The sequence below is a fragment of the Perca fluviatilis genome, chromosome 16 (genome assembly GCF_010015445.1).
Source record: "Perca fluviatilis chromosome 16, GENO_Pfluv_1.0, whole genome shotgun sequence".
NCBI classification, from domain to species: Eukaryota; Metazoa; Chordata; class Actinopteri; order Perciformes; family Percidae; genus Perca; species Perca fluviatilis.
In genome coordinates, this window is record NC_053127.1 from 21,435,673 (window position 1) to 21,447,212 (window position 11,540).

Below are 11,540 nucleotides of genomic sequence, written 5' to 3' on the forward strand. Positions count from 1 at the left end.
ATGTCTAAACCCTTGTCTGACCATGATAGAAGGAAACAGATTTCAGTGCGAGGCCTCGCCGGCGTTGAAAACATTTCACAATTGAAGCTAGATTTCAACAGACATCTCCACTTTACGCTGGTCAAGGACAGAAATGTGGCTACCAGAAGGGATTACTACTTTGCTCTTGCCAACACTGTGCGGGAGCACTTGATTGGCAGGTGGATCAGAACCCAGCAGCACTACTATGAGAAAGATCCCAAAGTAAGTGAAAGTCATAACAGCACCAAGATTTACAGTAATATCAATTTCCATGAATATAGAGATTTATTAACTAACTGATAGGCTCATTTCTCAAAAGGTGTTACTCTTTTAATGCCAATAATGGCATGAACAGTATCGCATGTTGTGTCTGTGATAAAGTAAACTACATTTGGTTCACTATCAGTTTTCCGCATACAAAGAACAGGGGAATACTGGCAACTAAATTTAATCTAAGAACTGGTTTACACCACTTCCGGATATTTATGGAAGTCTGTTGCATTGTGACCTCACTGCCTGTCCGGTACTAAGTTAATTGTTTTTAATATAATTCTGTGCCATGAGCTGAATCTTATACTGCGTCATAAAATAACTTTTAACATTTCACAAATATTTTATCAAAGAGCAAGGGATTTATATTCTTCAACTGTACGTTCAACAGCCTGATATCAGTGTAAGGTCATGGCATTTAAACTTCATCGGGGCTTCTTAGCACTCTACTGGTATGCTGCCGTTCTTATAGTGTGTTGAAACATTAAACCTCTCCCTGCCTCTGAGGGGATCCAAGTTTATATATAAGCAGCCACATACTCTATCAGAAAAGCTATATCTCAGCAACAGCTACAGAAAGAACCCTAAAACAACAATAGGAAGCTGACGTCACTAGAATAAAGCAGCAAAATTGCAAACCATTGCTGGAAAATATCACACCAAACTGTGTGTAATCACAATAGAAGGTTCAGAAGGACAGTGAAAATTGCATTTACTTTGCAGGGAAAAAATCTCCTTGCAAGATCATTAACATCTCTACTGAATAAATAAAAAGATTTTTCATTTCTTAACATGGACAAAAAGAAAATTTCCCTGCACCTCTCGGCTTATTCTGCAGGGTTATTGTTCTTTAACTTGAGTGCCAAAGCCCTTACATATTAAGCTCAGTAGGGAGACATTTACTTCTCTTCAGAAACTGTTTGATCAGATGTCGGTGGGCTGCAACTTCTAACTCAAAATCCTTCTGACCTCCTTAATGTATCACCTTGTTCCAGTGTTCTAGACTGAAAGGTGAATCCCTTAAAGGCCTAAACATTAACCTTAAAGAGGGAGGAAATCCAAGCTCAGGATTGAGTTGTAAGATCATGTACTGCAAATTTACACCAACAATATTTTTTTCTTCACAATGCTCATATGCATTCTTGAAAAAAAAAAAAAATCTAATCAGCATAATGACAAGAAAGTGGGTTTGAAGTCTGATACGATTTGGAACATATAGTCATATATAATTCAAAAGATCCTGTTAGCTACTCAGTGATATGGCTCTGTCAGTTGTATTAATTATTATTTGACATCTATAAAAAACACTTCACTCCAGACTTGAACTCCACAATGAAAGGGTATCAGGCTCAGGCTGACCTTTATAGCTACCTCTACAGGAGCTATTTTTGCCCAGGCCAAAATGTTGGTGTTATGTAACAACCAAAGCAATCTGTCCCCCAGTCCCTTCTCCTCTCCCATCTCTGCCTCTCTTCCTAAGCCTGTGTCCGCCCCCTCCATATTTGAAGGGGGGGGGGAAATAACAACTAAATGGCAAAGGCTAAACACAGGCTCAGGTGGCACATTTCTTTGCACTCCTAACCATGATGCTAAATTATTTACTTGATGATTTCTTTAGAAGTCTGAGGTGGACGTTATTGTGACATTTGGCATATGATTTCACAGATTTGTACCCATCATGCTACTGTGGAGACCTTTCTGTACAGTTTTTTGATATTCATTTGTTTCTCCCCTTCTTCTCAAACTGTAGCGCGTGTACTACATCTCCCTTGAGTTCTACATGGGCCGCGCCCTTCAAAACACCATGGTGAACCTCGCACTGGAGAACGCCTGTGATGAGGCCATGTACCAGGTAAGACAAAGACCCTTCATTTGTATCTCTTATAAAAATGTCCTTTTTCCAACCATTGTAAAAGGAGCAGCATCTCAAAAGGACTGTTTCATGAGTCCATGTTGTGTTCTGTTGTGTTCTGTAGTTGGGTCTGGACATGGAGGAACTGGAGGACATGGAGGAAGATGCTGGCTTGGGAAATGGTGGCCTGGGACGCCTTGCCGGTGAGCATCTTTTCACCCATCATATTTGATAAATTCAAAGAATGTTTACCACTGTTGACTGACTAAATAAATAATGCATAACTTTATGTAAAAGCTTGTCAAATGTTGATTTGCTTTTTGCATGTGCTGTCCCTGGTGCTCAGCCTGTTTCCTGGACTCTATGGCTTCACTGGGTCTGGCTGCCTATGGTTACGGTATTCGCTATGAATTCGGTATCTTCAACCAAAAAATCATCAATGGCTGGCAGGTTAGAAATGAAAAACAAATGTAAAAATGTATATTCTTGTTTTAAGGCACATTAATAGCTGCTACTGTCTCTTTTTCACCTGGAATCACCTGCTGAATTTCTTTAATTTACCATTATCATGACCCTGTGATCATTATCATTTCTATGTGTGGCTCAGCTCAAAAGCCACTAATGAGTGTTTCTCCCCTCAATATAAATATATGTTATTATCCAGGTTGAGGAGGCTGATGATTGGCTGCGCTATGGCAACCCCTGGGAAAAGGCACGTCCTGAGTACATGCGTCCAGTGAACTTCTATGGCAGGACAGAGCATCACCCCGATGGTGTCAAATGGGTTGACACTCAGGTGAAAATATGATTATGAAGTGCATTAATATGAATAGTAATAGACACCTTCTGAGATGATATATTTATTTATGTCTCTTCCTGTGATGGTATTGACAGGTAGTGCTGGCTTTGCCATATGACACCCCTATCCCCGGCTACAGAAACAACGTTGTCAACACCATGAGGCTGTGGTCGGCGAAGGCGCCTTGCGATTTTAACCTAAAAGACTGTATGTGTCTGGCAGACATCAAACATTTTAAATCATGCTACAGCTGTTAAATGAGCTTGAATGAAAAGATTTTATGTTTGTTTTCTTTTACAGTCAATGTCGGTGGCTACATTCAAGCTGTTTTGGACAGAAACTTGGCTGAGAACATCTCCCGTGTGCTGTATCCCAACGACAATGTAAGAAAATTTGTCTATTATCTTTTCATCCACCCAAACTGCACTCATAGGATGGCCATGCACATGTAAACCTGGATTAGAGAAAATAAGAAGAAATAAGAAATGTTGAACGTTATAGGGGTTGTCGACTGTAAGGCTCCTGTATGACTGTAGGGCTCATCTTAATTCAGGTGGATTTCCATAATTTGGACCCCCACTAGTCCTTTGTCTTCAGCTAGAGCCACTGTGTGCTTTTTCAGCTTCCTCTGAAGATGTCTTTTATAGCTGACATAAGAACTGCCCACCATGTGCTGACTTCCTGAAGGCTCAAGAGGGAGGATTTGGGAGATAACCATCTAGCTTGAGCTATAACTCATGTCATGTCTGGTAATTTATGCCTGTGCAAGAGAGAGCAGAAACAGTCGTGGGCCAGATATTAAGCTTTTTTTTAAATTCAGTTCAGTCAGTTTTACAATAGACTGCTGTTCTATCATAGTTTATTTTTTAACAATATAGAAAACCCAGAAACAATTAGTTGATTCACTCATAGTTCATCAGAATTCACATTTTCAACAATTTTAACTAATAAAAAATCAGAAAGGTTCCACTTCATCCAATGTGGCATTTCTCAGTTTCATATCTAGACACCACATCAGGGTTTGCAACAAATACATGTTTCCTTATTTATTTTAACAGACTAATTGACACTAATTGACAATAACCCATAGATTAGTTCATTATGGAAATAATAATTTTTAGATGGAACTACTTTGCACATATGCAAAACCAGAAAATAACAGAATTTTACATTTTGACACAATTGTATTTCTCATTTTCCACACAGGTGAACAGGTGACTGAGCACATACCTGTTCTCCACTTGCTGTTACATTGCTCAATTCCCTGTTTGTATACTGGCAGTTTGGGTAACTGCTAGCTATATGTGCTCTGCCGAGGAAGCCCACTTTCTCAGCGTTAGTCCTGCTGCTCTCATGTTTGGTAATCCTCTCAGAAAGATGCTTGAGACGTTCTTGACATCACCTCCGAATAACACACAGGAAGCAGAAGAAGCGTCTTCTCTGACGCTGACAACCTATAGCTTGTTAGCAGTTAGCAAATTTTGTCCTGGAGAACCACTCTACGTTAATTGAGATTTTTTTAACCAGAGCTTTGGTTTATAACAATATACGCGGCTGACTTTCAAATTTGTCCTGCAGCAGATCATTTTTTATTGTGTTTATTGTGACCGTAGTTACTATCTTCTTTTATAGGAAATACAACCTTCTAGAAGTATACTACTTGGAAAACAGCCAAACAAATTGCAGAGGGGCAATCGGCCTGCGCCATCCACTTTCAATGCCAGGGGGCACGTTCAGCCCCGACAAAACGTAGCAAAACGTGTTTTGTTTAAAAAAAAATCTGAAACGGGGTGCGTTGAACACTCTGTGTGCGCAAGTGCTCTGCCTTTTTAACCACGAGTTTACATACACGTTTCCGCTGATTGGGTATCACCTGTGACACACCCACCAAACGAGAAAACATAACTCAAAGCCTGTTGCACACACCGTTCCGAGGAAACATGTTGTTCAGGAAACCGTAGCAAAACAGTGCGCACCGCTTTGAGATTGAACGTGCCCCAGGGCAAGACTTTGGGCATGCATGCGGATTGTAGCAAGCGCAATTAAAATACATAATTTTAAAATTATACAATAGGCTAATATATCCAGCCACTGACCCAAAATTGTAAATAATGATAAATAACAGCAGCAACCGACGGTTTTTATGTCATGCCTTAATCCAGAAACACATTCATTTCTAAATTACTACCACTAAAACACAGACTTTTTCTGTTTCCAGGAGGTGGGGCAAAGGTAATATTTCCTGAGCTGTCTTTTTTTAAATCCCCTTACTATACACACTATTTGATAACAAAACTTTGCCTTAATCACATCAGTGGTCTCTTCTATTTTGGCTATTTTTTTAAGGTTGCTCTGCGTCAAAACATAGAAAACTGAATTCAACTTCCATAAATATCTCAAATAATTGTTGGAGGAAATGTTACACAATGTATGCACAGATTTAATTGCATTAATTGCATTAGCATACAACTGTATATTAATTGATGGGTGTTTGATGTTATGCTAAAATGATTATAACTGCATGCAAATTATACTACAGGTATTTGATATAGAGCTACTTCTATGCTACCACTTTCTTGTTACATAAGGTTTGGGTAATTATTTCATTAAAATGGAAAGATTTTAGTTGTCCATGCGTGAATACATGTCACTAATATGCTAAAGGATATGTTTAATGAATACAAAACCTATTCATGTTTGCCTGCAGAGTAGAAACAGACAAATATATGTGTCTTTATCCTCAGTTCTTTGAAGGAAAGGAGCTCCGTCTGAAGCAGGAATACTTTGTGGTGTCTGCCACCCTGCAAGACATCATCCGTCGTTTCAAGGTCTCTAAGTTTGGCTCCAGGGAGATTGCTCGCACAGACTTCAGCAAACTGCCTGACAAGGTGAGGCGAAAAACTCAACAAAATAGTTTGTGTCACAAATGAAAAGATTCCCCTCTGATGTTCTCTCTGTGCTTTTGTTAAATTGCCTTTGTTGGTGTGTTGAACTGTCTGTGTGTTGAACAGGTTGTACTGTAGGTGGGTTTTATTGTATTTTAGGAGAATTCTGTTTTGACATTTAATAATGTTCTGCATATTCAGGTTGCCATCCAGCTGAATGACACTCACCCAGCCATGGCTATTCCTGAGCTGATGAGGGTTCTGGTTGATGAGGAGAAACTTGAATGGGAAAAGGTGAGGAAGAGCAACACTGGTGTACCAGCCAAACTGAATTTCTCATAGCTTCATAGTTTTATCTTTCAAATTTTCAACATATTTTCAAACACATTTTAGTGTTTAAGATACTTTTCTTGCTTTGCTTCATGGTACAGTGTTTTTACAATTTAGTGTAGTTTATAAACTATTTACCGCCATCATCATACTGTCTTGCACAGTAAATGTATGTATTTCCTCTCGCTGGTGTTTAGGCATGGGACATCTGTGTGCGCACCTGTGCCTACACCAATCACACCGTACTTCCTGAAGCTCTGGAGCGCTGGCCAGTCGATCTGTTTGCTTATCTGCTGCCTCGTCACCTGGAAATTATATATGAGATCAACCGTCGCCACCTGGAGGTTAGTATCGCACATTGCAACATGTTATCATTTCCATAATGCGTTGCATACAATGTGTATTTATGGCAGCAGAGGTTATGTTCCCTGTGTTTTAGTTGCAATATAGTAATAAAGTCTTGCCCTCTGTACTTTCATCTGTGTGGTTGAACACAATGTACAAGTTAAGGTAGGTGGATGATGTCAACGCTTGGTGCAATCAGCGAATTTTGGTGAGGATACAATTTTAAAGTGGGACTTTTACAGAGTAAAAAGAGTTTAATTGAAATTAAACAACGTGAGACTAGAAAAGCAGAATAAACAAGAAGCACAATAACTCTGATATTTGATATTTTGTCTGAAGAGACCACAGAAAAACCTATTAAGATGCAAGGAATGACTTTAAAGATTAGCATGAGGACCTAAAGGCTGTACATCAAAGAACAAAATGGTTTTTATTTGCTTTTAATTGCAACATCTGTCAGAATGAATAGCCCATGTTCCTACTGAATGGACGGATAAATATTTATGACATGAAGGGGTGGGCAGGATTTGTAAGCTGTAGCTCAACAATACACTGAGTTTCATTACACACTGATGGAAATTGTCCTCTTGCTGCTCATTTGATATTTTTCTAGAATATCCGTGTTGACCTACTTTAATATGTATGGGAATGGAAATCTACCATTCAGCAAGCAAAAATAAAAACAGAATCTATGAGTTATGTTTTGCTTCTTTTTAACTTTGCAGAGAGTTGCTGCCAAGTATCCTGGTGATCATAATCGTCTGTGCCGCATGTCCCTCATTGAGGAAGGCGGACAAAAGAAGATCAACATGGCCCATTTGTGCATTGTGGGTTCCCATGCTGTCAACGGCGTGGCCCAGATTCACTCTGACATCCTCAAAGCTACTGTGTATGTCCCTACAATAAACATTTTTCATATTCTATAGTGCTAAATCACAGAAATACAGTACATGTATGTTGTAGTATTTGTTTCATTAATCCCCAGGTCTTTATGATTTCATGGGCTACTGCATCATCTGTGTTTTCTGATTTATGTGATGCTTCACTGCCTGCAGTTTCAAGGACTTCTATGAAATGGAGCCACATAAGTTCCAAAACAAGACCAACGGCATCACTCCTCGACGCTGGCTGGTCATGTGCAACCCCGGGCTGGCTGAGGTCATCGCCGAGGTTAGCTGTGTTTTAACATGCACACTTTACATAAACAACATTGTGAATACCTGTAGCTTTTATTTACTCTTTTTGCATTTTTTGTTAACAGAGAATCGGTGAGGACTTCATCCGTGACCTCGACCAGCTGAAGGGTCTCTGCAAGTACGTGAATGATGAGGCTTTCATTCGTGATGTTGCCAAAGTGAAGCAGGTGAAGTATTATTTGATCTCAACTTTGCAATTACAGTTATGTGTGAGTTAGGTGATACTCATGATTAGATAGTCAGACTTTATTATAGCTGGCAATAGCGCAAAGCAATCATTGCCTTTTAATGGTAACATGCCCAGATAAGTCCATGTTTTTACTGTACATACAATCAGGCAGCAGAACCAACCTGCAGAGCTGTGATCACAGCCTCCAGTAACAGATTTTACTGCCGCCTCTGCACAATATATGAAAGTCAAAGAGTTTGTTTTCTTTGACACATGGCATATGTTGTTGTGTGTTTCTCTATTGTATCTTATAGAATTGTTTTTCCAGAATTCTGAATGTGTCTTTATTTGGCACATACAACTAACCACACAAGTTGAAGTTGTGTTTTATATAATGTCACTGTTTGGATAAAGTAGGAAAACAAGATGAAGTTTGCTGTCCACTTGGAGGAGCACTATAAGGTGAAGATCAACCCCAACTCCATGTTTGACCTACAAGTCAAGAGAATCCATGAATACAAGAGACAGCTGCTGAACTGTCTGCACATCATCACCTACTATAACCGTAAGAGCACATAAGAGCAATCTTTTCAATTCAACTATACTAATAACACATAATACTGTGGTTTTTAGAATGATTTCAGGGCAGATTGTGTCTGTGCGTGTGTGTGTGTGTGTGTGTGTGTGTGTGTGTGTGTGGTGTGTGCGTGTCTGTGTCAGAGCCTGAACAGACACACACACACACACACTTAAAGCAACTCCTGTAATCGCTTCATATCTCCGCCAGGCATCAAGAAGGAGCCTAACAAGCAGTGGACTCCAAGAACTATCATGATTGGAGGAAAGGTTTGTAGTTTAAGCAAGCAACTGGGCTTTAAAAACAAACTTACCCTCACAATTCAGGATCAATTCATTTAACACGCTTTCTCCAACTTTTCCTTTCATGCAGGCTGCTCCTGGATACCACACTGCCAAGATGATTATCCGCCTGATCACAGCTATTGGCGAGGTGGTCAACAATGATCCTGTGGTCGGGGACCGTCTCAAAGTCATCTTTTTGGAGAATTACAGAGTCACACTGGCAGAGAGAGGTAATTTCCAATTTTTTTGTTCCCACTCTTTTTTCCTCTCTCTTTGTATCTGTTCTCATGCTCATCATCCTGCTCATTTCCTCCTCTGCAGCTGTGCCCAGTCAGTATTTTTTTATTTTATTTTAACGCAAAATGCTTATTAGAGTCATCAACCCTCAACTTATGTCATCTTTTCAGTCATTCCCGCATCCGACCTGTCAGAGCAGATCTCCACAGCTGGCACTGAGGCCTCTGGCACCGGCAACATGAAGTTCATGTTGAATGGTGCTCTAACCATTGGTACCATGGACGGAGCCAATGTTGAGATGGCCGAGGAGGCCGGCATGGACAACATTTTCATCTTTGGCATGAGGGTGGAAGACGTTGATGCACTTGACAAGAAAGGGTAAGGAATGACCCTCCATCAGGGGCGATTCCAATAATCTGTCATGGGGGGCCCGGGGGCTTAGAAATTTAGGAAATATTGGATGGATACAACACAATGTAATTCTGCTAAATAGAACATCACATTCATTATTAATTTCACTTGTTTTAATTTAAAAAAGAAATTGTATATGCAAATACAATAAACATTTTCTATAAGCTCAGTCTGCCACATAAAAAAAAAAAACTGTTCCAGTGCTGGTTCCATGGTATCAGAATTGTGGATAGTCATCATGGAAACATTAATTGGTCATGTGACAAGAGATGGGAAAATTGGCAGAACAAGTGACTCTGATCCAATGGAAATCACAATTGTCAGATTGACAGCACTCTAGCCCAATGGATTGGGGGGAATCATATTTCACGGGGGGCCGGTGCCACCCCATGCCCCCCTTCTAGCCTCGCCCCTGCCCTCCATAAGTGCAAACGTATTTACATTTTGCACTTCTACCTCAAACGTATTTTGTTCTGTAGCTAATAAAACCTGTTCAGCGTGTGATATTGCCTCTTCACCACACAGATTTTCACATTTGAGCAAGGTGATACACAGCTGCAAGTCCCCAAATATGTTTTCTACAAACTTAAAAAGAATTCATCCCTGTCTTTTCATTTGTGCCACAACAGTATGTAATGTATATGCATATAAGAACCGAGTGTGTTACCTGTTATCAGATTCATTTAGTGAAATATCTCAAAGATAGTCCAACTGTCAAGACCTTTTGATATGAATGTAGTGAGCACCACATGCTCTGACAATCCAGCAGCTTTACACTCTCTCACAGAGGTTTTGGTGTTGATCAATTTTACCAGACGTCAAGTGTTTTTTCCACCCAAGCTGAGATTTTTCACACTAAAAGGTGCGACCTTGTTGTGTTGACCTGTTGATACTATATATGTATAGGCACTGACAACCACATCTTCATTAATTAGCCAGTTACAACAGCAACAAGCTTGTGCTTCTGTTTTTTTTGAACATGCATTTTGTTTATTTTTGGTCCTGCTTAGTTACCACGCCGAAGAGTACTACAACCGCCTGCCTGAGCTAAAACAGGCTATTGACCAGATTGCTGGAGGCTTCTTTAGCCCAAAGCAGCCTGACCTGTTTAAGGAAATTGTCAACATGCTGATGCATCATGACAGGTAAAGACACATCTAATATTACCAGCCTGAGGCGCACAGATGCGTACATACTTACAAATAATAATGTGTATAAACTTGCATGCTGGTGCCTGAAAAGAAAAAAAAGAAAACAACTCAGTCTTTTGCATGCACACATGCATTCAGTACACTTAACATACACACACAAACACTATGTGCATTCACATTGCATTATATAGCTTATTCATTGAGTTAATTGCATTCTTTTATGCACAGATTTAAGGTCTTTGCTGACTATGAAGACTATATCAAATGCCAGGAGAAAGTCAATGCTCTTTACAAGGTATGTTCATTAAAAAGCTACATAAACCACGTGGGTCTTTTATGCATTTATAGCAGAACTTTAATTAGTATATTATGAGTCAAACCACTAATGGAAGGGGACTCAGAGCTACTAATCCTATTAATTACTGATGTTATTATACTCTGATTAACTTTATCAATCATTTACATCCTCTCATCAGAACCCCAAGGAATGGACCAAGAAGGTGATTTACAACATTGCCGGATGTGGCAAATTCTCCAGTGATCGCACCATTGCTCAGTATGCTCGTGAGATCTGGGGCATGGAGCCCACACTTGAGAAACTCCCCGCCCCTGATGATAAGCAATAAACTGTCCACATGATGGCACAACACCCCAACTTTCCCCGCTTGTATCGCAACACGGACGCCTTAAGAACCCATATGGTAGATACTGTGCGTCTGGTAAAAGCCCCCAAAAAACCTGTGTCTAAAAGGGATTAGCATTAAATGCTTCCGCTTTACTACATTGTGTCTTACACAAACTCTTGACTCTGGCTTAGTTTACGTTCTTCATACCTGCATATTCACAATATCCAGGTTACAGTGGATAAAGAGTTTAGTGGTGGGCTTTGTGAATTTATTGGTAATATTTTTTTATTCAAAAATATAAACTCTTGTATGTCCACTCAGACCCATTCTGAATAAAAATCTTAAATACAATGACAGCCTGGGTGACTTTTTCTAGCTGTTCCCATT

At 39.8% G+C, this 11,540-nt stretch overlaps 1 protein-coding gene across 1 annotated transcript; it reads left to right on the forward strand.

Annotated features, from left to right (window-relative positions):
* pygma (phosphorylase, glycogen, muscle A) lies at positions 1-11,320 on the forward strand. Its single transcript, XM_039778469.1, has 20 exons — positions 1-243; positions 2,042-2,143; positions 2,268-2,346; positions 2,490-2,593; positions 2,808-2,939; positions 3,038-3,149; positions 3,243-3,325; positions 5,687-5,830; positions 6,029-6,121; positions 6,355-6,501; positions 7,228-7,391; positions 7,558-7,672; positions 7,764-7,865; positions 8,285-8,432; positions 8,655-8,713; positions 8,817-8,958; positions 9,136-9,343; positions 10,387-10,521; positions 10,756-10,822; positions 11,004-11,320. Exons 1-20 carry the CDS (start codon positions 1-3, stop codon positions 11,151-11,153), a joined length of 2,529 nt encoding a protein of 842 aa, XP_039634403.1. The 3' UTR covers positions 11,154-11,320.
* The last annotated feature ends 220 nt before the right edge of the window (positions 11,321-11,540 follow it).